The sequence below is a fragment of the Oncorhynchus kisutch genome, linkage group LG14, assembly GCF_002021735.2.
Source record: "Oncorhynchus kisutch isolate 150728-3 linkage group LG14, Okis_V2, whole genome shotgun sequence".
Classification (NCBI taxonomy): Eukaryota; Metazoa; Chordata; class Actinopteri; order Salmoniformes; family Salmonidae; genus Oncorhynchus; species Oncorhynchus kisutch.
In genome coordinates, this window is record NC_034187.2 from 7,613,258 (window position 1) to 7,641,109 (window position 27,852).

The following is a 27,852-nucleotide window of genomic DNA, read 5'->3' on the forward strand; positions in this document are numbered from 1 at the left end:
AGAACTGCGTTAGATGACTGATGTCAATGTCTGCCTCCTATATATATAAAAAGGAAACACTAGTTTCAATCTGTCTGATAATAAGATATGTGATGAGCTGTAATGTACAATCAAATGATAGAATCTGCTTTGTTCTGCACTTAAACCAAGAACCAAGAAACAAAACAACCCCCCCCCCCCCCAAAAAAAAAAATCACCAAATGGATTCTGTATATAGAAAATCTCATGTTATGTACCAGAATGTAACCCGTAATGTTTTATAGACTATGAACCAGTCGATGTCAAGAGTCCTGTTCAGAGGTTGCACCACAGGTTACAAACGTGTTGTGGCAAACTGTGTATGTGGTTTTTTTTTTCTGGGGCCTGGAAGTTTTTCCTGATTTCATGACCTGGTAAGGTTAAACTCTGGGTCCTATTCGTAGGCTAGGTTCCAACGTTAACTTTCTTTTCTCCCTGGCCCATTTGGGCCAGTTGGCCAAAAATCTACTAGCGTGAACAGAATTACTACTGGCCCGGACATGGTGTAGTTTCTAAATGCAGGGCTGCAGGGCCTATACTATAGGTTGCCATGCTTTCTCTCAGTATTAATAGGCTGTATTTGGTTCAATGTATTTCAAAGCTGTTTAATACAGCAATATAAGTCATTACTCTATTCTTTAGAATTGTGTTATATTAATTACATTCATTTGTTTCTAAAGTATGTAAAATATATATATATATATATAAATGCAGTACCAGTTAAAAGTTTCATTACACCTACTCATTGAAGGGTTTTTCTTCATTTTGACTGTTTTCTATGAAATAACACATATGGGATCGTGTAGTAACCACCCCCAAAAAAGTGTTAAACAAATCAAAATGTATATTTTCTATTGGAGATTCTTCAAAGTAGCTATCCTTTGCCTTCATGACGGCTTTTAGTCCTTTATCAGACTTACAGTTAGTGCATCCATCTTAAGATGGCTAGGGGAGACAACCACACCTCGGTCATAGTAGCCTAAATACATTTCTTCCTTTAAAGTAGCTATCAGCAAAGTCAGTGCTCGTAAGAAAAGACAAGCGTGTGGATTGGTGCAAAAGAAGGTGCTGTAGGATTAATCAAGATACTCTATCAAGTTTTTTAAGTGCAACGAAATACTCTGAAAATGTCACAGAGAAGTTTATTGATTTGTCCAGCAAAGCACCGCCGTAGAACTTTTTCACACCTTATGATTCTAACGGTCTTCTGTCCATCCTATTTGGTCTGTTGTTTATGCGTACATAGTAATGTACATCCACTGGAAGAAAAAGGGAAGGAAAAAACAACAGTGAGATTTGACTAACACGTTCATTAGTCATATACAGTGTAAAATAGAAACAATGAAATGACATTTTAACTCATTGCTAAAGTTTTTCTGGATAACTGCATCTCAGACGGTGTATTTCAGTTTCTTACACTACGTGACCAAAAGTATGTGGACATCTGGATAACTGCATCTCAGACTGTGTATTTCAGGTTCTTACACTACGTGACCAAAAGTATGTGGACACCTGATCTGTCGAACATCTCATTCCAAAATCATGGGCATTAATATGGAGTTGGTCCCCCCCACTTTGCTGCTGTAACAGCCTCCATTCTTATGGGAAGGATTTTTATATGGGGCGGCAGGGTAGCCGAGTGGTTAGAGCATTGGGCCAGTAACCGAAAGGGTGCTAGATCAAATCCCCGAGCTGACAAGGTAAAAATCTGTCGTTCTACCCCTGAACAAGGCAGTTAACCCACTGTTCCTAGGCCATCATTGTAAATAAGAATTTGTTCTTAACTGACTTGCCTAGTTAAATAAAGGTTAAAGGTCAGGGTTCTGTAAGTAAAGGTCAGTTGAGGTCAGGGTTCTGTGCAGGCCAGTCAAGTTCTTCCACACTGACAAACAATTTCTGTATGGATCTCGCTTTGTGTAAGTGGGCATTGTCATGCTGAAACAGGAAAGAGTCTTCCCCAAACTGTTGCTACAAAGTTGGAAGCACAGAATAGTCTAGAATATCATTGTATGCTGTAACGTTAATATTTCCCTTTATTGGTACAAAGGGGCCAAGTCCGATCCATGGCAAACAGCCCCAGAGCATTATTCCTCCTCCCCCGAATTCTACAGTTGGCACTATGCACTGGGGCAGGAAGCGTTCTACTGGCATCCGCCAAGCACCGATTCGCCCTTCGGACTTGCTAGATGCATTGCATTGCTTGCTTGCTGTTTTGAGTTTTAGGTTGGGTTTTTGTTTAACAACTTTGTGCAATCTGCTGATGTAAAAAGGGCTTTATAAATAAATGTCATTGATTAAAGTGTGATTTATCACTCCAGAGAACACGTTTCCAATGGCGACGAGCTTAACACCACTCCAGCCGACGCCTGGTATAGCGCATGGTGATCTTAGGCTTGTGTGCGGCTGCTCGGCCATGGAAACCGATTTCACGAAGCTCCCAACGACCAGTTCTTGTGCTGATGTTGCAACTAAGGACAGACTATTTTTTACAGGCTACGCGCTTCAGTACTCGGCGGTACCGTTCTATGAGCCATTGTTACTCTTAGCCGTTTCCACTTTACAATAACAGCACTTACAGTTGACCGGGGAAGCTCAAGCAGGGCAGAAATTTGACAAATTGACTTGTTGAAAAGGTTGCATCCTTTTAATAGTGCCACGTGTTGAAAGTAACTGAGCTCTTCAGTACGGGCCAATTCTACTGCCAATGTTTGTCTATGGAGATTTTATGGCTGTGTGCTCAATTGTATACACCTGTCAGCAACGGTTGTGGCTGGAATCGCTTAGTCCATTATTTTGAAGGTGTGTCCACATATGTTTCTGTGTATATACAGTACCAGTCAAAAGTTTGGACACCTACTGTACTCATTAAAGGGTTTTTCTTTATTTGAACTATTTTCTACATTATAGAATAATAATGAAGACATCACAACTATGAAACATATGAAATCACGTAGTGGCCAAGAAAGTGTTAAACAAATCAAGATATATTTTATATTTCAGATTCTTCAAATAGCCACCCTTTTTTTGTTGTCTTGATGACAGTTTTGCACAATCTTCGCATCTCTCAGATAAGAACATGCTGCTTGCACAGACGTGTGACCTTTGGTTTCAGGCAACGTTTTATGTTGTCTACAATCAATCATCGGAAGGTTTGCTGCGATTTAGACCAATCGAAGCAAGACTTTAGGGCTGTTGTTCCCAGCCCAGCACAGCCTAGAACTAACACACCCGATGCAAAATGTTCAGCCAATTATGGCCTTCAGTCTGGACCGTGATTAACTGAATCAGGTGTGTTACTGCAGGGCTGGAGTGAAAGCCCGTACACCTCGTACTGCAGGATCAGAGTTGAGAGTCCCTGGTACATTATTAACAGTTTATTACCTCATTGTCTCGAAGAGATATGGCCCCTCCCTCGTTGAGTTGTCTGAATATTTCTGTTGAAAGTGGCTTGAATTACACAATTTTCAATTTCTTTAAATTATACAAAGGCCATGGCTTCAAACACTCATCCTGCAAACTAACTAGGATGATCCTGTGAGTGCCACGAAAGCCTAACTGTACGCGCTCATTAGAATGCCACTGATGGAAAATTAAAAATCACAGCGAAATAAAAATTGGTCTCCTTTTAATTTTAGTTGTGGACTTACTGGCCATGCGGTCCACGCGTAGAACGAGGCTGATGAAACTCTCCAGGCTGATGTTTCCAGAAGATCCACCGTAGCGCAGAGCAATGAGGTTCAACAGACTGTCACTCAGCCTGACCCCTGTGGAGGACAGACAGACCTCACACTTTTATGCCACAGTTATTTCACAGGCATTAAGATGTCGGCCCTGAGGATGGCGTGTGTCTTGACGGTTCCTGCTCAACTTTGCTTTTTTATTTCTATTCTTACATTAATTACTCCATTGTTTTTGGCTCAGAATGTTTGCGCAATAATTTTCTAGGAACGAAAAGCCTTATGGATCATGAAATCGGAAGCTACACTCTTTTATCTCTATCTCTATATTACATTCACTCCTTTGTTATCCCGATGACTAATGTCCAATCACTGGGGGAGTCCAAGCTAGGCTGTAAACACTGTCTGCATGTCCTCCTCTTCCTAGCATCCTGATGGCTAATGTCCAATCGCTGGAAAATAAACTTTGAACTCAGAGCAAGGCTTCAATCGCGGAGGGACATCAGGGAATGCTGTGTCTTTGCTATTACAGAGATGTGGCTTATGGACGTTACACTCAACTCTGCTGCTATTCAACCAGACAACTTTTCAATTTTCCATATCGATCGAGCGGCAGCTTCTGTTAAGAGTAAGGTTAGGGGTATGTGTTTCCTCGTCAACAATACCTGGTGTACCGAAGTTGAAAAGATCTCGAGCTCACGTTCATCCGACATGGAGTTTCTGATGTTAAAATGTTAAAATACCGACCCCACTATATGTCGAGGGAATTCACGTGTGTTATTAAAGCTGTGTACAAACACCAAGTTGGCACTCGGCGAGATATACAAGATAATTAGCCAGCAAAAGTCCTCTCCCCGGAAGCAGTATTTATTGTCACAGATGATTTTAACCAAGCACATTTCAAATTAAAAAATGTAATAGGCATATCACCAACATGTATCCTGCCCCACAAGAAAAAAATGATGTAGGACTGTTTTGAGAATACTGATTGGAATATGTTCAAAGACTCATCCACCCATGTCTCATCCATCAACATTGGGGAATATACAGTGCATTCGGAAAATATTCAAACCCCTTGACTTTTTACACATTTTGTTACATTACAGCATTATATTAAAACAGATGAAATTAAAATACAATCCACATCAATCTACACACAATACCCTATAATGACAAATTGAAAATGTATTTTTTAGAATTTTTTTCTCCCTCCCAGACAAGTTTAACACATTCTACGCTCGCTTCGAGGCAGTCAATACCGAGCCATCCAGGAAAACTCTCGCTGCTTCGAACAACCCAGGGTCTTTCTCTCACCGAGGCTGACGTGAGGAAAACTCGGCAAAAGAGTGAATACTCACAAAGCCTCCGGCCCAAAAGGCATCCCCTGGCCTCGTCCTCAGAGTGTGTTGACCACTGGGCAGGGGTCTTCTCGGACATCTTCAACCTGTCCCTGTCCCTGGCTGGGCAGGGGTCTTCTCGGACATCTTCAACCTGTCCCTGTCCCTGGCTGGGCAGGGGTCTTCTCGGACATCTTCAACCTGTCCCTGTCCCTGGCTGGGCAGGGGTCTTCTCGGACATCTTCAACCTGTCCCTGTCCCTGGCTGGGCAGGGGTCTTCTTGGACATCTTCAACCTGTCCCTGTCCCTGGCTGTATTGCCCACCTTGCTTCAAGGACCATCGTCCCAGTGACCAAGAAAAACAAGGTGCTCGTCACCCTGTTGCTCTCACCCCAGTCCTAATGAAGTGCTTTGAGAGACTGGTAAATGGCCCACATCAAAGCCAGCATGCCATGCACACTGAATCCACTCTAATTAGCCTACCGCTCAAACAGATCCACAGAAGATGCCATGTATAATCGCTATTCACGCGGCTGTAACACATCTGGACAAGAGGAACACCTACGTGAGAATGCTGTTCATTGACTATAGTTCAGCATTCAACACTATTTCTACCTCCAAACTCGACACGAAGCTCAGAGCTCAGGGTCTGGATAACAACCAACACAACTGGATCCTGGATTTCTTGATGGACAGACCACAGTCTGTAACGATTGGAAGCAACATTTCCTCCACACTGTCTCTCCCTGTTCACCCACTGTGTGACTTTGCACGACACCAACTCCATCATAAGGTTGCTGATGACCCCACGGTTGTAGGCCTGATAACCAGCAACGACAAGTCAGCCTATAGGAAGGAGGTAAGTGAACTGGCATTGTGGTGTCAGGACAACAACCTCTCCCTCAATGTCAGAAAAACAAAGGAGTTGATTGTTGACTTTAGGAAGCAGAGGAGGGAACATGCCCCAATCCACATCAACGGGAATGCAGTAGAGAGAGTCTGAAGTTTTAAGTTCCTCATCATCCACATCACAGAGGACTTGACATGGACAACACCACTCTTGTCAAGAGGGAGCAACAGCGTCTCTACTTCCTTAGGCTGCTGAAGATATGTGGTATGCCACCTTAGCTTCTCTCCAAATTCAACCTCTGCACCATTGACAGCAACGTGACCTGGTGGCATCACGGCCTGGTGTGGGAATCGCTCAGTCCATGACTGCAAGGCCCTCCAGCAGGTGATGAAGACTGCTCAGTACATTACTGGGACCGTGTTCCCACCAATCCAGGACATCTACTCGAAAAGTTGCCTGAGTAAGCATCATCAAGGACCCCACACACCCCAGCCACGAGCTGTTCTCTCCCTTACCGTCAGGCAGATGGTATCAGAGCATGAGGTCTGATAGAAACTGTCTCAGAGCCTATTGGTATCTACGAGCCATCAGACTGCTGAACACTTGAACTAGACTGACCATCCGCTATAATTCTAACCCTAACTGGACTGACCACCTGCTCTGATTCTAACCCTAACAGGACTGACCATGTGCTCTGATTCTAACCCTAACAGAAATGACCACCTGCTCTGATTCTAACCACAACAGGACTGACCACCTGCTCTGATTCTAACCCTAACAGGACTGACCACCTGCTCTGATTCTAACCCTAACAGGACTGACCACCTGCTCTTATTCTAACCCTAACAGGACTGACCACCTGCTCTTATTCTCACCCTAACTGGGGACTGACCACCTGCTCTGATTCTAACCCTAACAGGACCGACCACCTGCTTTGATTCTCCGCACCGTAGAACACAAGGACTCACTCATGCGCGCACACACACACACACACACACACACACACTACAAACACATCACACGCTACACATACATCACATGCGACCAGACTCTTATTATGATTGCTAAATACTAATTACTGCACCAATTAAACACTTGCCCCCCCCAACCAATTCCTCCTTCCCCAAACCATGTGTAAATATTGGACTATAAATTGTGCCTTCCTGTATTATACTGATGCTAAACTGTTTATTCTATTCTACTGAGCCATTTACTTTATGTTGGTATTCTTATCTTTTATTATTTCTTATTAATGTTGCCGGGTGAGAAGGAACCTGCAACTAAGCATTTCATTGGACGGTGTATACCATGTGTATCCTGTATACATGGGACTAATAAAAAACCTTTAAACTTTAAACTATTGAGCAGCAAACAGACTGCTGTTTAGTCGTAACAGCAGAGGTTACTTTAATCCTTCTGGTCATCCTAATTTGACAGTCCTAACTCTTCAGTCATGCGTTGATGTCAGTCGGAGATTGCTAGTTAGGTGGCTGGTCCCTGTAATCAGTCCCTGTAATCAGGTTATCTAAGGTCAGTGGCAGGCCCTGTTTGTTGGTCTAGCCAGAAGTTACCTGAAGCCATGATTGCGTTCCTCAGTTGACTCAATGACAACATTCCAGAACGGTTCACATCTGAACGGAAGAAGATATCCTGGAAGATATAAGAAAATATGAATGTTTTCAGGTATTCTGGAAAATATAGTATTTGTTTTTGTTTGTTAGTTTTTTAAATTAATTTTACCCCCTTCTTTTCTCCCCAATTTTTTTTAGTAGTTACTATCTTGTCTCATCACTACAACTCCGGTACGGGCTCGGGAAACACAACCCAAACAAGCCGCACTGCTTCTTAACACAGAGCGCATCCAAGCCGGAAGCCAGCCGCACCAATGTGTCGGAGGAAACACAGTGCACCTAGCGACCTGGTCAGCGTGCACAGGAGTCGCTAGTGCGCGATGAGACAAGGATATTCCTACTGGCCAAACCCTCCCTAACCCGGACGACGCTGGGCCAATTGTGCGTTGCCCCATGGACCTCCCGGTCGCGGCCGGCTGCGACAGAGCCTGGGCTTAAACACAGAGTCTCACTGGCCTTAGACCACTGCACCGCCCGGGAGGCTGTAATTAGTTGTTTATTAATAACCTTTTACCACACTTGCTAATTCATTTACCTTGTACACGGTAACTTTTCTCCATAGATGTAGAAATTCAGAACTGTTCAGTTTTCCAGTGATTGATGTCTGGAGAAGGAATGGTTAAGGAAATCTACAAAGGCAAAATATAAAAAGTCTGTACATTTTGCCCTGTAATGGGCTAAAACCATATGTTTAGTTACGTGGTCTTTTTTATGTTGGTGGAACTAACTGCAGTGCCTTGCAAAAGTATTCATCCCCCCTTGGCATTTTTCCTCATTTGTTGCATTACAACCTGTAATTTAAATGGATTTTAATTTTGATTTCATGTAATGGACATACACAAAATAGTCCAAATTGGTGAAGTGAAATTTAAAAAATGATGTAAAATAAAAAACTGAAACGTGGTGCGTGTATATGTATTCACCCCCTTTGATACGAAGCCCCTGTATAAGATATGGTGCAACCATTACCTTCAGAAGTTACATAATTAGTTAAATAAAGTCCACCTGTGTGCAATCTAAGTGTCACATGATCTGTCACATGATCTCAGTATATATACACCTGTTCTGAAAGGCCCAGAGTCTGCAACACCACTAAGTAAGGGGCATCACCAAGCAAGCGGCACTATGAAGACCAAGGAGCTCTCCAAACAGGTCAGGGACAAAGTTGTGGAGATGTACAGATCAGGGTTGGGTTATAAAAAAATATCCAAAACTTTGAACATCTCAGGGAGCTCCATTAAATCCATTATTAAAAAATGGAAAGAATATGGCACCACAACAAACCTGCCAAGAGAGGGCAGCCCACCAAAACTCACAGACCAGGCATGGACGGCATTAATCAGAGAGGCAACAAAGAGTCCAAAGATAACCCTGAAGGAGTTGCAAAGCTCTACAGCGGAGATTGGAGTATCTGTCCGTAGGACCAGTTTAAGCCGTACAATCCACAGAGCTTAGCTTTATGGGAGAGTGGCCAGAAAAAAAGCCATTGCTTAAAGAAAAAATAAGCAAACACGTTTGGTTTTCGCCAAAAGGCATTTTGGGAGACTCCCCAAACATAATGAAGAAGAAGAAGGTACTCTGGTCAGATGAGACTAAAATTGAGCTTTTTGGCCATCAAGGAAAAGGCTATGTCTGGCGCAAACCCAACACCTCTCATCACCCTGAGGGCACCATCCCCACAGTGAACCATGGTGGTGGCAGCATCATGGTGTGGGGATGTTTTTCATCAACAGGGACTGGGAAACTGGTCAGAATTGAAGGAATGATGGATGGTGCTAAATTCAGGGAAATTCTTGAGGGAAACCTGTTTGTCTTCCAGAGATTGAGACTGGGACGGAGGTTCACATTCCAGCAGGACAATGACCCTAAGTATACTGCTAAAGCAACACTCGAGTGGTTTAATAGGAAGCATTTAAATGTCTTGGAATGGCCTAGTCAAAGCAGACCTTCAATTCAATTGAGAATCTGTGGTATGACTTAAATATTGCTGTGCACCCATCCAACTTGAAGGAGCTGGAGCAGTTTTGCTCCAGTGGCTAGATGTGCCAAGCTTATAAAGACATACCACAAGATACTGGTGGCTCTACAAAGTATTGACTTTGGGGGGGATGAATAATTATGCACACTCAAGTACAGTTTTTTTTGTCTTATTTCTTGTTTGTTTCACAATAAAAACTATTTTGCATCTTCAAAGTGGTAGGCATGTTGTGTAAATCAAATGATACAACCCCCCCAAAAAATATATATTTTAATTCCAGGTTGTAAGGCAACACAATAAGAAAAATGCCAAGGGGGTGAATACTTTCACAAGCCACTGTATGAATTGTTTTATTGGATGAGCCTTGACTAGAAAACAGTACATACATAGGAAGTGGATAAAACAGTGTGTAAACATTATTAAAGTGCCCAGTGTTCCATGACTATGTACACAGGGCAGCAGTCTCTAAGGTGCAAGGTAGAGTACCAGCTGGTAGCCAACATGCACTGTCAACTGTGGGAACTTATATAGACAGGTGTGTGCCTTTCCAAATCATGTCCAATCAATTGAATTTACCACAGGTGGACTCCAATCAAGATGTAGAAAGATCTCAACGATTTTCAATGGAAACAGGATGCACCTGAGCTCAATTTCGAGTCTGAATATTTATGTAAATAGTTTTTTAAGTGTTTTATTATCATTTCTTAATAGCAAAAATTACTAAGAATATGTTTGTGCTTTGTCATTATGGGGTATTGTGAGTAGATTGCTGAGGAAATGTTTTTATTTAATCAATTTTAGAATAAGGCTGTAACGTAACAAATGTGTACATATATATTTGTATTCTGGACTCTGACTCTTAGTTCCTTTCTTTATGTTTTGGGGTCTGCGTGTATTGTTAGGTATTACTGCACTGTTGGAGCCAGGAACATAAGCATTTAGTTAGGTATTACTAGAATAAATTGTTGGAGCTGGGAACATGATAATTTAGTTAGGTAGTACTGCACTGTTGGAGCTGGGAACATAATCATTTAGTTAGGTAGTACGGCACTGTTGGAGCTGGGAACATAATAATTTAGTTAGGTAGTACTGCACTGTTGGAGCTGGGAACATAATAATTTAGTTAGGTATTACTAGAATAAATTGTTGGAGCTGGGAACATAATCATTTAGTTAGGTAGTACGGCACTGTTGGAGCTGGGAACATAATAATTTAGTTAGGTAGTACTGCACTGTTGGAGCTGGGAACATAATCATTTAGTTAGGTAGTACTGCACTGTTGGAGCTGGGAACATAATCATTTAGTTAGGTAGTACTGCACTGTTGGAGCTGGGAACATAATCATTTAGTTAGGTAGTACTGCACTGTTGGAGCTGGGAACATAATCATTTAGTTAGGTAGTACGGCACTGTTGGAGCTGGGAACATAATCATTTAGTTAGGTAGTACTGCACTGTTGGAGCTGGGAACATAATCATTTAGTTAGGTAGTACTGCACTGTTGGTGCTGGGAACATAATCATTTAGTTAGGTAGTACTGCACTGTTGGAGCTGGGAACATAATCATTTAGTTAGGTAGTACTGCACTGTTGGTGCTGGGAACATAATCATTTAGTTAGGTAGTACTGCACTGTTGGAGCTGGGAACATAATCATTTAGTTAGGTAGTACTGCACTGTTGGTGCTGGGAACATAATCATTTAGTTAGGTAGTACTGCACTGTTGGTGCTGGGAACATAATCATTTAGTTAGGTAGTACTGCACTGTTGGAGCTGGGAACATAATCATTTAGTTAGGTAGTACTGCACTGTTGGTGCTGGGAACATAATCATTTAGTTAGGTAGTACTGCACTGTTGGTGCTGGGAACATAATCATTTAGTTAGGTAGTACTGCACTGTTGGTGCTGGGAACATAATCATTTAGTTAGGTAGTACTGCACTGTTGGTGCTGGGAACATAATCATTTAGTTAGGTAGTACTGCACTGTTGGAGCTGTTGTTTTTTTCTTGTATTAGTGGATATTACGTTGAAGATCTGACTTTTTGAGACCAGATTTCCTGGTCACTAACTGTACACTAATTATTTCACTGACAGTCTTTACAAATAATATGCAGTTATTTATTTTAAAACACATATTGATGTCATAAGTCAATGGTGCCACATGTCAATTATTTAAGAAGGCGTTATAATTATGATTTAAATTATTCTCAATCGGATTAAGGTCTGGGGAGTTTCCTGGCCATGGACCCAAAATATTGATGCTTTGTTTCCTGATCACTGTCCAGATCCAGAAAATGACTTTACCCCAGTCCTCAGCAGTCCAATCCCTGTACCTTTTGCAGAATATCAGTCTGTCCTTGATGTTTTTCCTGGAGAGAAGTGGCTTCTTTGCTGCCCTTCTTGACACCAGGCCATCCTCCAAAAGTCTTCGCCTCACTGTGCGTGTGTAACGGATGTGAAATGGCTAACTAGTTAGTGGTGTTCGCGCTAGTTTCCCTTGCTCTGCAAGGGCCGCGGCTTTTGTGGAGCGATGGGTAACGATGCTTCGTGGGTGACTGTTGTTGATGTGTGCAGAGGGTCCCTGGTTCGCGCCCGGGTATGGGCGAGGGGACAGTCTAAAGTTATACTGTTACACGTGCAGATGCACTCACACCTGCCTGCTGCCATTCCTGAGCAAACTCTGTACTGGTTGTGCCCCAATCCAGCAGCTGAATCAACTTTAGGAAACGGTCCTGGCACTTGCTGGACTTTCTTGGGCGCCCTGAAGCCTTCTTGGCAACAATTTAACCGCTCTCCTAGAAGTTCCTGATGATCCGATAAATGGTTGATTTAGGTGCAATCTTACTGGCAGCAATATCCTTGCCTGTGAAGCCCTTTTTGTGCAAAGCAATGATGACGGCACGTGTTTCCTTGCAGGTAACCATGGTTGACAGAGGAAGAACAATGATTCCAAGCCCCACCCTCCTTTTGAAGCTTCCAGCCTGTTATTCAAACTCAATCAGCATGACAGAGTGATCTCCAGCCTTGTCCTCGTCAACACTCACACCTGTGTTAACGAGAGAATCACTGACATGATGTCAGCTGGTCCTTTTGTGGCAGGGCTGAAATACAGTGGAAATGTTTTGGGGGGATTCAGTTCATGTGCATGGCAAAGAGGGACTTTGCAATTAATTTCAATTCATCTGATCCATCTTCATAACATTCTGGAGTATATGCAAATTTCTATCATACAAACTGAGGCAGCAGACTTTGTGAAAATTAATATTTGCGTCATTCTCAAAACTTTTGGCCACGACTGTATACCTGTCTACAAAGGTGGGCACAATCAGGATGTAGAAACGATCAGGACAAAGGGTGCATGTTAGCACCAGCTATAAACAGCGCCTAAGGGTTATTGCAAAAACTTCTACATTCATTCACAGATTTTACTGCTACATGGGAGTTTTGAACAATGTACTCTTGTAAAGTACTGTTCATGATGGTTCACGACAAAAAGCATCATGGGAGACTGTCACTAAGCTCATGAAGGATACATCCATTAAGGCCACCATGCTTCGACAGGACTCCAAGCTGAAGCCTTGTGTTTTCTTTGCATATCCTGTATAAAATGGGAAAAAGGCTGGCACATTAAAAAAAATCCTACAGATTCCACCAAGCAACACATTGCTCACCAAACATCCACCGTATGTATCCTTGTGTGTGATTCTGATCTCATCACAACTAATGTATGTCTGTTCAAACTCCTGCTTTTGGTGACAAATGACTGGGAATCTCCATTGTGATTGATTTTCTCTCTACATACCTTGGAGGAGAGTTTCATGTAGAATCCTCTGAAGCTGTTCAGCATCCACCTCCTCAAACTTTTCAGTGAAAATAAAACACATATCATTATATATACATATATAATATATATATAGTTTAACAATTGTTAAAAAGTAGTAATATTTTCAAATGCTATAATATCTATTCGTTTTTTGTGTTTTAAGTTCACATGGCCTTGTTTTGTGTTCAAATGAAACATATTGGGAACTTGCCTGATCAGAATATTGCCGAAACAGAGTTTGTTTGTTGTCCATATCTGCTCTATTGTGAGTAGGCATGGGCTAAAATAAATGAAATATAAGATATTAAAAAGGAAAACAATATCAGAAGATAAATAAGAATACACAGTTCACCTTAAATACCTTGGGGATTCCCTCAATATCTACATATCTACATGTGGGATGAAATAAGGTTTTCCTTAAATACCTTGGGGATTTCCACAGTATCTACATATCTACATGTGGGATGAAATAAGGTTTTCCTTAAATACCTTGGGGATTCCCTCAATATCTACATATCTACATGTGGGATGAAATAAGGTTTTCCTTAAATACCTTGGGGATTTCCACAGTATCTACATATCTACATATCTACATGTGGGATGAAATAAGGTTTTCCTTAAATACCTTGGGGATTTCCACAGTATCTACATATCTACATGTGGGATGAAATAAGGTTTTCCTTAAATACCTTGGGGATTTCCACAGTATCTACATATCTACATGTGGGATGAAATAAGGTTTTCCTTAAATACCTTGAGGATTTCCACAGTATCTACATATCTACATGTGGGATGAAATAAGGTTTTCCTTAAATACCTTGGGGATTTCCACAGTATCTTGGTCATTTGAGTTTTCACTGAGGAAAAAAAGTAACACTGTTTTGTTTCTGTTAGGAAAACATAAATGATAGTGAAACTCAGCCCAGGATTCAATCTCATCGCGGGTTGTTGATAAGGCAGATGGGTTGTTGATAAGGCAGATGGGTTGTTGATAAGGCAGATGGGTTGTTGATAAGGCAGATGGGTTGTTGATAAGGCAGATGGGTTGTTGATAAGGCAGATGGGTTGTTGATAAGGCAGATGGGTTGTTGATAAGGCAGATGGGTTGTTGATAAGGCAGATGGGTTGTTGATAAGGCAGATTTTAAAGGCAAAGCTACAGCGTTCTCAGAGATTACATTCACAGTAAAACACTGCAGATATTGGCTCAATTGAAAATGACCTTTGGTGCATTGTTTACAGGCGCAAACGGATTGAATTCCAGTCCTAATATTTGCTATGATCACTGACTGTAAAAAAATATGTGACATTAATTATAGTTCACCCAAGTTACAAAATTCCATATTGGTTTCCCTGAAAGCCATCTATGGATAAGCTGGGACCGCAATCCATGCTTTGGATAAATCTTTCACGCTTTATGTCCGAATCATCTTAAACTAACTTTATTTGTAAGGAAACCAATATGAAGTGATATAACTTGGATAAACAACCCTTTTATTATGAATGGGGAGGAGCTGTGCTTACTGGATGTGGGCCTCCACCTTGGAGAGGATGGACAAGATAAAGGAGGCGGTTTCGTTTGGGTTGAAGGCTGATGGCACGATCAGGTATTCACCAGGTTTCAGCCTGGAGAACACCACCACTGTTCGAGCATTCAGGTAGTTCTTCGTTTGGGCGACAGGCACATTGTTGTTGAAGAAGGAGGCAGGAAACTTCCCACTCTGTCCTTTGAACTGAGATCACAATCATAGAATGTTTTACATAAGGCTGCAGATCATTTCCAATTCAAATCTGGACCTTGATGCCATTTCTACCACGTGATGATCCATTATATTGGCCAGATAGTCTCGTGGCCGCTCTAACTTTTCTAACGTTATTTGTGAAATGTATGTTTAAAAGTAACTTACTTGGGCAGGCACCTGTTAGAAAGTAAAACAAAGACAATTAAATTGCAGGAACAATAGCATACCTGGGTCAGTTGAATGTATTGTTCTGGGATAACATCCTACATGTAGGTTCACAAATGGGCATATTTGCATTGAGAACTGCACAGTGCCAACATACGTAAGAGGACCTTACAAAGAGATCTCCCGTTTAACTACTGACCTGACAGTTTATGGCACAATAACAGTGCTACCTGAAACAAAGTCCTCAGAGGAACCACGTAGATTTGCTTCAATCTGTACATGTTTTTTGGGGGATAAAGTTGAGATAAACTACAGTATATAACATAACGAAAGGCGTGCACCAAAGAAGGGCACCGACCTCGAAGATGTTGATGCCGATGTGGAGACTTTTGACCAGGCGTCTGTTTCTCTTGTCAGGCTTCTGCATCAGAGACACCAACATGTTGTTGTCGCCCTGTGTCTCAGAGCAGACACCGCTCAATCCCCCAATCTTCACCCGATACTGGGGATTGGTCCAGAAACTGTCTGGGAGACAAAAAAATGTGTCATGTTGACGGTAAATTCTGGTAATTTATAGTCATCAACTGCAAGTAATTCCTTGTTGAAAGCAAAACCTTTCAATCAAGGTAAGATTTACCTGGGAAATTCATGAACTGCATATCATTCTGTGTCAATCAAGGTAAGATTTACCTGGGAAATTCATGAACGTCATATAATTCTGTGTCAATCAAGGTAAGATTTACCTGGGAAATTCATGAACTGCATATAATTCTGTGTCAATCAAGGTAAGATTTACCTGGGAATTTCATGAACGTCATATAATTCTGTGTTAATCAAGGTAAGATTTACCTGGGAAATTCATGCAACCTCCAGCAGTGGTTCCAGCAACCCATCTGCCATCATGTAAGGAGTGTGTCCAAAGACCTTTAGAGTTGCCGTCGAGAAAATCAGGGCACATACAGCAGATAGTCACATCTGTGAAGTGCCTACAGAAGTCTTCCATTGTCATCCTGAGAAGACAACCAAAATTGTGAATTGGTTCTGGTATTGAAATATCAGTATAGACGTGTACTGACACTGTACTGTATGCGTTAATCGCTTACAACAAAATATTGACATGGTCTGCAAAACAAATTTCTGCATTATAATATGGTTTACCAGAATTCCCCATCCTCTTTCACTGACAGACACATCTTCCGATCGTCAGGACTCACTGTTTGCCACATGGAAGACCTGATTGAAGTACAAACATGTCAATAGTTTGGATGCGGTAAGGCCACTGGTTAGTTAGTGGTAGTGCTCCAGAGACTAGGCTCTGGACACTACCAGTCAAAACTTTTAAAACACCGAATAATTTCTTAATTTTTTATGTTTTCTACATTGTAGAATAATAATGAAGACATCAAGACTATAAAATAACACATGGAATCATGTAGTAACCAAAAAAGTCTGAAACAAATCTAAATATATTTTAGATTTTAGATTCTTCAAACAGCCACACTTTGCCTTGATGGCAGCTTTGCACACTCTTGGCATTCTCTCAACCAAGCTTCAACTGGAATGCTTTTCCAACAATCTTGAAGGAGTTCCCACATATGCTGAGCACTTGTTGGCTGCTTTTCCTTCACTCTGCTGTCCGACTCATCCCAAACCATCTCAATTTGGTTGAGGTCGGGTGACTGTGGAGGCCAAGTCATCTGATGCAGCACTCTATCACTCTCCTTCTTGGTCAAATAGCCCTTACACACCCTGGAGGTGTATTGGGTCATTGTCCTGTTGAAAAACAAATTGTAGTCCCACTAAGCGCAAAACAGATGGGATGGTGTATCACTGCAGATGGTGGCCATTCTGGTTAAGTGTACATAAAATTCTAAATAAATCACAGACATCGTCAACAGCAATGCACCCCTACACCATAACACCTCCTCTTCCATGTTTTACGTGGGGAAATACACATGCGGAGATCATCCGTTCACCTACTCTGTGTCTTAGAAAGACACGGTGGTTGGAGCCAAAAATCTCCAATTTGGACTCCAGACAGATTTCCACTGGTCTAATGTCCATTGCTTGTGTTTTTCAGCTCAAGAAAGTCCCTTATTCTTATTGGTGTCCTTTAGTAGTAGTTTATTTGCAGCAGTTTGACCATGAAGGCCTGATTCACAGTCTCCTCTGAACAGTTGATGTTGAGTTGTGTCTGAACTCTGTGAAGCATTTATTTGCGCTGCAATTTCTGAGGCTGGTAACTTGAATGAACATATCCTCTGCAGCAGAGGTAACTCTGGGTCTTCATTTCCTGTGGAGAGCCAGTTTCATCATAGCGCTTGATGGTTTTTGCGACTGCACTTGAAGAAACTTTCAAAGTTCTTGACATTTTCCATATTGACTTACCTTCATGTCATAAAGTAATGATGGACTGTCATTTCTCTTTACTTATTTGAGCTGTTCTTGCGATAATATGGACTTGGTCTTTTACCAAACAGGGCTATCTTCTGTATAACACCACTACCTTGTCACAACACAACTGATTGGCTCAAATGCATTAAGAAGAAAAGAAAATACACAAATGGAAAGTAATTGAAATGCATTCCAGGTGACTACCTCATGAAGCTGGTTGAGAGAATGCCAAGATTGTGCAAAGCTGTCTACAAGGCAAAGAGTGTCTATTTGAAGAATCTCAAATATAAAATATATGTTTGATTAGATTTTTGGTTACTACATCATTCCATATCTGTTATTTGAGTGTGTTGATGTCTTCACTATTGTTTTACAATGTATAAAATAGTAAAAATAAAGAAAAACCCTTAAATGAGTAGGTGTTCTAAAACCTTTGACAGGTAGTGTATATATAAACAAAATATGTAGACTATACTGCTGATACAGCAAAACAGAACAATTACACATACTGAGGAAGAATCTAATGAACAAAGTTATCTATTGTGAATAGCTAGTTCATACTTATCGCTCCAGCCTCCCTTCCACTCTCCCCGGCCCCAGGGGTTGAAGAGGCGGATCAGATTCACTGGTCTGCCTTGGCTCATGATCTGTGGAAGGAACCAGAATGAACACCAGCTGTAATCTCAGAGCAGGAAATGAATCTGGGTCCTCGATGTGACAAACCAGCATCTTGACCATTAGACCAAGAGGAATTCCATAGTGGACCGAATGCTGGCACTAATTTAGAAGTCTCAGGCAAGGCTGCCTCATCACAAGACCACGAGTCCAAGTCATGTTCGCTACACAGGGATAGGGTAAATTGTTCATGGCAGAATTATACCACACTTCCTCTCCCATTTCCCTCCAGGTGGAACTAAAGTAAATAGCTGGCTCTATTCTGACAAAGCAAACAATGTTTTAACAAAGGAAAGAGAGCATATGGCCGAAAGATATCAGCGCCAAAGCATTTCTCTCAGCTTGTTAGTTCCATACAGTACCTGTTTAACCCCTGTGACGGTGTAAGCATGACCCCTCACTAATCCGTTGGGTGCCACTGTGTTTGCTGATGTTTCCTACAGAACAATAGACACAGGTTATTACAGGAATTATAAAGTGAAGTAACTGGACCGTAACAGAACAGAGGTTTCAGTCACAAAATAGGACCCAATAGGAACATAGCCTTCGTCTCTTTTGGGTTAAGAGATGTTAAAGTCTGAACTTCAACTACGCTTAAGAACTAATATTCTCATATATCTTGACATCGGTGCATGATTCATGGTAACTTATCATATTCTCATATATCTTGACATCGGTGCATGATTCATGGTAACTTTGAGTTACACTACATTTCTGCTCTACTAACTGGCTTGTTTAAAGAGCCATCGTGGTGTTTCAGGGGGTGGTCGTGCTGCTCACCCCTTGAGGTGTGTTACACCCCATCAGAGATTTGGATTGGACAGCTCTGAACAGGAGGTCCCACAGATTTGGTGGAGCATCAGTGAGCTTGAATGTGATGTGAACCCCTCCAGTGAAGTCCATCATAGCCTCTGCAGGGGTCCCTAAATTCATGTCTGCGTAGGAGCCACACACCCTGCCAGAAGAAGACAGGTCAATAAGACCAACAATTAAGGTCCTTATATAAATAACTGATGTGGCTCACATACCCTGCCAGAAGAAGACAGGTCAATAAGTCCTACATCAAGGAGGTGTTAAACTGTTTTATAACCAACTGATGTGGCTCACATACTTGGCATAGGCTTTCTCCAGCAAGGCGGGCCAAAACTCATTGGGAGTTTTTGAATGAACGAAAATGAGCCTGCCGTCAACTGTTGGTAGCTTGTCATCGATCACAACGTCCACCCACTTCCCAAACCTCCAGAACTGAAAGATAGGAGGAGAGGACAAAGCTTCCTAAAGATAATATTCTCTACGTGGCTAGAGAAAGACGTAGCCTAAGTAGAGAGAGTCATTATTCAGTATTGTTCTCAATACCACTGAGAACCTTTTCATTACTTAATAACCATTTAAGAATGACAGTTATTGCAATAGGTCAACGCATTTCCCGCAAATATATTATACTGAGCCTGAGGTAATTTACCCTGAAGTGGAATATTCCGCAGTAATCCTCTTTAAAGCTTTGGTTTAGGGGTACTACTTGTTCCAGGATGTGCTTCTGGAACGTCAAAGCCCCAATGGAAGCAAGAAACCAGCAATCTCCTAAAAAAAAAGACATGTTTATGCACATCATGACATTTGTAATGCAAAGGGCATGGTGTGGTGGGGGCATGGAGTGGTGTGGGCTTGGTGTGGTGGGGGCATGGTGTGGTGGGGGCTTGGTGTGGTAGGGGCTTGGTGTGGTGGGGGCATGGAGTGGTGTGGGCTTGGTGTGGTGGGGGCATGGTGTGGTAGGGGCTTGGTGTGGTGGGGGCATGGTGTGGTAGGGGCATGGTGTGGTAGGGGCTTGGTGTGGTGGGGGCATGGTGTGGTAGGGGCATAGTGTGGTGGGAGCATGGTGTGGTAGGGGCTTGGTGTGGTGGGGGCATGGTGTGGTAGGGGCATAGTGTGGTGGGAGCATGGTGTGGTAGGGGCTTGGTGTGGTCGGGGCATGGTGTGGTAGGGGCATAGTGTGGTGGGAGCATGGTGTGGTAGGGGCATGGTGTGGTGTGGTGTGGGCTTGGTGTGGTAGGGGCATGGTGTGGTAGGGGCATGGTGTGGTAGGGGCATAGTGTGGTGGGAGCATGGTGTGGTAGGGGCTTGGTGTGGTGGGGGCATGGTGTGGTAGGGGCATAGTGTGGTGGGAGCATGGTGTGGTGGGGGCATGGTGTGATAGGGGCATGGTGTGTTGGGGGGCATGGTGTGGTAGGGGCATGGTGTGGTAGGGGCATGGTGTGGTGGGGGCATGGTGTGGTAGGGGCATGGTGTGGTGGGGCCATGGTGTGGTGGGGGAATGGTGTGGTAGGGGCATGGTGTGGTAGGGGCATGGTGTGGTAGGGGCATGGTGTGGTAGGGGCATAGTGTGGTAGAGACATGGTGTGGTAGGGGCATGAAGTTGGTGGGGGCATGGTGTGGTGGAGGCATGGTGTGGTAGGGGCATGAAGTTGGTGGGGGCATGGTGTGGTGGGGGCATGGTGTGGTAGGGGCATGGTGTGGTGGGGGCATGGTGTGGTGGGGGAATGGTGTGGTAGGGGCATGGTGTGGTGGGGACATGGTGTGGTGGGGGCATGGTGTGGTAGGGGCATGGTGTGGTGGGGGCATGGTGTGATAGGGGCATGGTGTGGTAGGGGCATGGTGTGGTAGGGGCATGGTGTGGTGGGGGCATGGTGTGATAGGGGCATGGTGTGGTAGGGGCATGGTGTGGTAGGGGCATGGTGTGGTGGGGGCATGGTGTGATAGGGGCATGGTGTGGTAGGGGCATGGTGTGGTAGGGGCATGGTGTGGTAGGGGCATGGTGTGATAGGGGCATGGTGTGGTGGGAGCATGGTGTGGTAGGGGCATGGTGTGGTAGGGGCATGGTGTGGTGGGAGCATGGTGTGGTAGGGGCATGGTGTGGTGGGGGCATGGTGTGATAGGGGCATGGTGTGGTGGGGGCATGGTGTGGTAGGGGCATGGTGTGGTGGGGGCATGGTGTGGTAGGGGCATGGTGTGGTAGGGGCATGGTGTGGTGGGGGCATGGTGTGGTAGGGGCATGGTGGTGGGGGCATGGTGTGGTAGGGGCATGGTGTGGTGGGGACATGGTGTGGTGGGGGCATGGTGTGGTAGGGGCATGGTGTGGTGGGGGCATGGTGTGGTGGGGGAATGGTGTGGTAGGGGGATGGTGTGGTGGGGGCATGGTGTGATAGGGGCATGGTGTGGTAGGGGCATGGTGTGGTAGGGGCATGGTGTGGTGGGGGCATGGTGTGATAGGGGCATGGTGTGGTAGGGGCATGGTGTGGTGGGGGCATGGTGTGGTAGGGGCATGGTGTGATAGGGGCATGGTGTGATAGGGGCATGGTGTGGTAGGGGCATGGTGTGGTAGGGGCATGGTGTGGTGGGGACATGGTGTGGTGGGGGCATGGTGTGGTAGGGGCATGGTGTGGTGGGGGCATGGTGTGATAGGGGCATGGTGTGGTAGGGGCATGGTGTGGTAGGGGCATGGTGTGGTAGGGGCATGGTGTGGTGGGGGCATGGTGTGATAGGGGCATGGTGTGGTAGGGGCATGGTGTGGTAGGGGCATGTTGTGGTAGGGGCATGGTGTGATAGGGGCATGGTGTGGTGGGAGCATGGTGTGGTAGGGGCATGGTGTGGTAGGGGCATGGTGTGGTGGGAGCATGGTGTGGTAGGGGCATGGTGTGGTGGGGGCATGGTGTGATAGGGGCATGGTGTGGTGGGGGCATGGTGTGGTAGGGGCATGGTGTGGTAGGGGCATGGTGTGGTAGGGGCATGGTGTGGTAGGGGCATGGTGTGGTAGGGGCATGGTGTGGTGGGAGCATGGTGTGGTAGGGGCATGGTGTGGTGGGGGCATGGTGTGATAGGGGCATGGTGTGGTGGGGGCATGGTGTGGTAGGGGCATGGTGTGGTGGGGGCATGGTGTGGTAGGGGCATGGTGTGGTAGGGGCATGGTGTGGTAGGGGCATGGTGTGGTGGGGGCATGGTGTGGTAGGGGCATAGTGTGGTGGGGGCATGGTGTGATAGGGGCATGGTGTGGTGGGGGCATGGTGTGGTAGGGGCATGGTGTGGTGGGGGCATGGTGTGGTAGGGGCATGGTGTGGTAGGGGCATGGTGTGGTAGGGGCATGGTGTGGTGGGGGCATGGTGTGGTAGGGGCATGGTGTGGTAGGGGCATGGTGTGGTGGGGGCATGGTGTGGTAGGGGCATGGTGTGGTGTTGACGCTTGCTTACAACCAAATCCACTTACCAACCATTCCTTGCCCAAAGTCAAACCTTGAAAGTCCATCAAGGATAAAATCTGGATTCTGTACCATTTTCTGTAAGAGTGAATGCACACATTACACCTATTAATAATGTTTATAATTTCTATTCATAATTACATATTAAAATCAGTTAACACTATGTGCTGTAATGTGTGCAGATCGGGATGATGTCATACCGCTGGTCTCAACCACACCACTCTGCCCATGTCATCAGGGGAAAGTAGCCCATCACCAATGGAGTTATGGTCTGGGGGGAACATCTCATCGATGTACCTCACTCCCCTGGCCAAACAGTATTGCGTCAGCTGCTGAAAGTCTTGGTTGCTGTGTTTCTCTGGGTTGGCAAGACTCCCAACACCCTCTTTCTTGTGGCGCTCCTGCATTATACTCATACACACACCGGGAGGAGGCATTGTTGTACTGTATGCAGGATCTGTTAGCAGGGTGAAATGATGAACTACTCTGAGTTACTAGGTGGAGCCTAAATATAAATCACATTATTAACATCCAAATCAAAAATGTAATTGAAGGTGATGAAACATGGGATATATATATAAAGGCGGGTTCAGTAAGTTCACCAGTGTAATTAAAAGTCCAGTACTCCTTGACTCCTTGAACACACTAAAAATGGTTTCAGGGAAGTCAATGTTGAAAATTGACAACTGACAACCTTAAATGTTGGCTATTTCATTTGGCTTTGACTCTTGATTCCAAATGTTACCCACATGAGCCTCTATCATACTAACTAGGTAATGTTACCCACATGATTCTCTATCATACTAACTAGGTAATGTTACCCACATGATTCTCTATCATACTAACTAGGTAATGTTACCCACATGATTCTCTATCATACTAACTAGGTAATGTTACCCACATGAGCCTCTATCATACTAACTAGGTAATGTTACCCACATGAGCCTCTATCATACTAACTAGGTAATGTTACCCACATGAGCCTCTATCATACTAACTAGGTAATGTTACCCACATGAGCCTCTATCATACTAACTAGGTAATGTTACCCACATGATTCTCTATCATACTAACTAGGTAATGTTACCCACATGATTCTCTATCATACTAACTAGGTAATGTTACCCACATTATTCTCTATCATACTAACTAGGTAATGTTACCCACATGATTCTCTATCATACTAACTAGGTAATGTTACCCACATGAGCCTCTATCATACTAACTAGGTAATGTTACCCACATGAGCCTCTATCATACTAACTAGGTAATGTTACCCACATGAGCCTCTATCATACTAACTAGGTAATGTTACCCACATGAGCCTCTATCATACTAACTAGGTAATGTTACCCACATGAGCCTCTATCATACTAACTAGGTAATGTTACCCACATGATTCTCTATCATACTAACTAGGTAATGTTACCCACATGATTCTCTATCATACTAACTAGGTAATGTTACCCACATTATTCTCTATCATACTAACCAGGTAATGTTACCCACATGAGCCTCTATCATACTAACTAGGTAATGTTACCCACATGAGCCTCTATCATACTAACTAGGTAATGTTACCCACATGAGCCTCTATCATACTAACTAGGTAATGTTACCCACATGAGCCTCTATCATACTAACTAGGTAATGTTACCCACATGAGCCTCTATCATACTAACTAGGTAATGTTACCCACATGATTCTCAATCATACTAACTAGGTAATGTTACCCACATGATTCTCTATCATACTAACTAGGTAATGTTACCCACATTATTCTCTATCATACTAACTAGGTAATGTTACCCACATGATTCTCTATCATACTAACTAGGTAATGTTACCCACATGAGCCTCTATCATACTAACTAGGTAATGTTACCCACATGAGCCTCTATCATACTAACTAGGTAATGTTACCCACATGAGCCTCTATCATACTAACTAGGTAATGTTACCTACATGAGCCTCTATCATACTAACTAGGTAATGTTACCCACATGAGCCTCTATCATACTAACTAGGTAATGTTACCCACATGAGCCTCTATCATACTAACTAGGTAATGTTACCCACATGATCGTCTATCATACTAACTTGGTAATGTTACCCACATGAGCCTCTATCATACTAACTAGGTAATGTTATCCACATGAGCCTCTATCATACTAACTAGGTAATGTTACCCACATGAGCCTCTATCATACTAGCTAGGTAATGTTACACACTGGGCGGCAGGGTAGCCTAGTGGTTAGAGCGTTGCACTAGTAACTGAAAGGTTGCAAGGTTCATATCCCTGAGCCGGCAAGGTACAAATCTGTCGTTCTACCCCTGAACAGGCAGTTAACCCACTGTTCCTAGGCCGTCATTGAAAATAAGAATTTGTTCTTAACTGACTTGCCTAGTTAAATAAAGGTAAAACACATTTAAAAAACATTTTTCGTGCTAGATTAAGTAAATTGGTCTTTATTCAATTATAATTGCTTCAATAATTGCAAATGGAAACATGATCACTTCTGATGCATAACAAAGCAGTAGTAAGATATACTACGGTATTGAAATCTTACTCCCCCAGGGACATTAGCTATCAAAGTTGGATAAATTTACTTACCTCAGAATATCACTATTTTAACCAGGGTTTTCGTCTTCTGTAAACCAATTCAAGTAATAGTCTTCTTATATACTTGATTGCTGCCGTATAGCACTGTACAGTAGGCTATGACGTAATGTGTGGACAGGCACCACCCACACTACACACACACATTGCTTTGGCTGTGAGCCGTGTCCCTTATCACCACAGCTTTCCATTGGTTAGGCTATTCTAATGGAAAATCTTGTGTAATTATGGAATCTCTGCGTTAAATGCCATTGTCTCTAATCAGTGTTCTCTGGACGTTTACATGCTGAAGACCATTACATCAGACCGCCTGAAGTGAGTATACAGTATCTGACTTGCTTAGAAATATGTCATTGTTTCATAGTTGCTGGGTTAAAGGACATCATATGTTCTTTGGTTAAAGGAACTCCCATGTATTTTGGTTTAAGGAACTCCCATGTCTTGACAGTCCCCCCAAAATGATTATATTATTGATTTCTCACCATTTTATTTGTCAATAGACAGCCATTTAAACATCCTCTGTCGAATAAACTTGTATTTGCCTCCCTCTGGTGGTCGGCTGCATCGTTACATCAGTTTATATCACATCACTTCAACGTTACGTCACGGGGGCGGTCCTTAGAAAAACACTTAACCAGCTCTACTGCTTCATTGCACAGACATGGCTAAGTAATCGCTGAATTTGTCTCGAGCAGGTGGGTCTTAATACATAACTTTCCTAGCTCTTCGATAAACAATGCGACCTACACACTTCCCTAAACCTAAAATAAGTAAAGAAGTAATTTTGTGTGGATATCAAACATTTGTTTTACGTTGCTAGCAGAAACATTGCATACCACTACATTAATAAAATGTCACCCTCCTGCTAGACTGATGACAAAAACCATAGCGAAACAGTGCAAAACGTCTGCCAGCTCAACTGGTTTTAAGGAACTCCCATGGTGTGGATTTTGAGCTGCAGAAGGCTGGGTCCTCCTTTTAGTGTAGCTGATACATCATCCATCAGGTTTGTGTAGAGCTCAGAGACAGACAATTGGCCGCCGCCAGTAATTCTGCTGGCTTGTCTGACATTTTTATCCTGCTTCTTATAAGAAAATAATAGTAAGCCATTTGGCAGACGTTTTTTGGTCCTGGGAATCAAACCCACGACTCAAGCGCCACCAACTAAGATACAGAGGAGCAGGACATACAGTTGAAGTCGGAAGTTTACATACACCTTCAGCCAAATACATTTAAACTCAGTTTTTCACAATTCCTGACATTTAATCCAAGTAAAAATTCCATGTCTTAGGTCAGTTAGGATCACCACTTTATTTTAATAATGTGAAATGTCAGAATAATAGTAGAGAGAATTATTTATTTCAGCTTTTATTATTTTTTTGCAGATTCCTGCGTGCAGAGTCTCAAATTGGTGTTTGTCCTGTTTTGTGAATTCTTCGTTGGTGAGCGGACCCCAGACCTCACTACCATAAAGGGCAATGAGTTCTATAACTGATTACAAGTATTTTTTATCCAGATCCTAATTGGTACGTCAAATTTTATCATCCTGTCTCCCCTTCCAGAGGGCCTGAGGATCTTGGACCGCAGCTGAGGACACACTGGCCTGACACCTGGATGAGATTGCCCAATCCCTCCTTGTCCCCCTCTACCTGCTACCTGCTACCAACCTGTTGCTGCCTCCACTGGTTCTTTCTCCCCTGCACTCACCAGAAACTTGGATTCTGTTTCTTCCCATGACATCTTTATAAAAAGACATCTGACCATAGGGTCTTGAAGTGTTAATACTTCCTCTATAGTCCTTATGGATATTGTCTTGAGCCTGTTGGCCATAGGGAGGAGGTCAGAGACCTGGCAGTGTGGTGCCAGGACAACGACCTCTCCCTCAACGTGATCAAAACAAAGGAGATGATCGTGGACTACAGGAAGAGAAGGGCCAAGTACGCCACAATTAACATCAACGGGGCTGTAGTGTAGCGGGTCCACATCACCAACAGACTAGCATGGTCCAAACACACCAAGACAGTTGTGAAGAGGACACAACACTTTTTCCCCCTCAGTAGATTGAAAAGATTTGGCATGGGTCCTCAGATCCTCAAAAATGTCAACAGCCGCACAATCGAGAGCAACTGCTCAGCATCCGACCGCAAGGCGCCACACAGGGTAGTGCATACGGCCCAGTACATCACTGGGGCAGGAGCCAGAACCTCTATACCAAACGGTGTCAGAGGAAAGCCCTAAATATGGTCAAATACACCAGCCATCCAATTCATACCGTTATCTCTGCTACCGCACAGAAAGCGTTACCGGAGCACCAAGTCTAGGTGTAAAATGTATTGGTCGCTAAATCCAGAGAATTTACAGACCATGTAAAAAACTCACAACACACACACACACACACACACACAGCTGTGTTTGGTAACCTGAAAGATACTTGGAATCTTATTGCTGTGGTTCTATAAGACAATGATATTCACACATGTAAACAGTATTAGTTAAGGGTTATAACTATAAAATATACATACAGTACCCGTCAAAAGTTTGGACTCACCTATTCATTCAAGGGTTTTTCTTGATTTGTTTCATGTTTTCTACATTGTAGAATTATAGTGAAGAGAACAAAAGTATGAAATAACACTTATGGAATCATGTAGTAACCAAAAAAGTGTTTAAACAAATCAAAATATATTTTATATTTGAG

The 27,852-nt window shown here is 43.4% G+C and overlaps 1 protein-coding gene and 1 long non-coding RNA gene across 4 annotated transcripts; one reads left to right on the forward strand and one right to left on the reverse strand.

Annotated features, from left to right (window-relative positions):
- Positions 1 to 1,134: 1,134 nt before the first annotated feature.
- LOC109904613 (calpain-1 catalytic subunit) lies at positions 1,135 to 25,262 on the reverse strand. Of its 3 annotated transcripts, none has more exons than XM_031787744.1 (22): positions 25,149 to 25,262; positions 22,735 to 22,991; positions 22,543 to 22,612; positions 19,748 to 19,866; positions 19,397 to 19,530; positions 19,066 to 19,240; positions 18,648 to 18,722; positions 18,172 to 18,257; positions 16,375 to 16,449; positions 16,066 to 16,226; positions 15,575 to 15,741; positions 15,217 to 15,228; positions 14,834 to 15,042; positions 14,128 to 14,167; positions 13,522 to 13,590; positions 13,290 to 13,347; positions 13,021 to 13,085; positions 8,049 to 8,117; positions 7,454 to 7,532; positions 3,666 to 3,782; positions 3,400 to 3,452; positions 1,135 to 1,277 (listed from the first exon to the last, which is right to left on the reverse strand). In XM_031787744.1, exons 2-22 carry the CDS (start codon positions 22,969 to 22,971, stop codon positions 1,251 to 1,253), a joined length of 2,097 nt encoding a protein of 698 aa, XP_031643604.1. In that variant the 5' UTR covers positions 22,972 to 22,991; positions 25,149 to 25,262; the 3' UTR covers positions 1,135 to 1,250. The 3 variants fall into 3 exon arrangements, with proteins under 3 accessions (XP_031643604.1, XP_031643605.1, XP_031643606.1); XM_031787745.1 differs by having other exon boundaries at positions 22,735 to 23,015; positions 25,149 to 25,254; XM_031787746.1 differs by lacking the exons at positions 3,400 to 3,452; positions 3,666 to 3,782.
- Positions 25,243 to 27,679, forward strand: LOC116353334 (uncharacterized). The gene is made up of 3 exons (XR_004202665.1): positions 25,243 to 25,469; positions 26,540 to 26,596; positions 26,717 to 27,679. It is a non-coding gene; the product is annotated as an uncharacterized LOC116353334 (long non-coding RNA).
- The last annotated feature ends 173 nt before the right edge of the window (positions 27,680 to 27,852 follow it).

What these genes read in the sequence shown, in the direction of transcription:
- LOC109904613 (XM_031787744.1), bottom strand. Translation starts at nt 22,971, where the DNA reads ATGCCTCCTCCCGGTGTGTGTATGAGTATAATGCAGGAGCGCCACAAG. An exon ending in GCGGAATATTCCACTTCAGG is followed by an intron (nt 19,531 to 19,747) that starts GTAAATTACCTC and finishes CCTATCTTTCAG; the next exon opens with TTCTGGAGGTTTGGGAAGTG. An exon ending in CCGTCACAGGGGTTAAACAG is followed by an intron (nt 18,258 to 18,647) that starts GTACTGTATGGA and finishes TTCCTTCCACAG; the next exon opens with ATCATGAGCCAAGGCAGACC.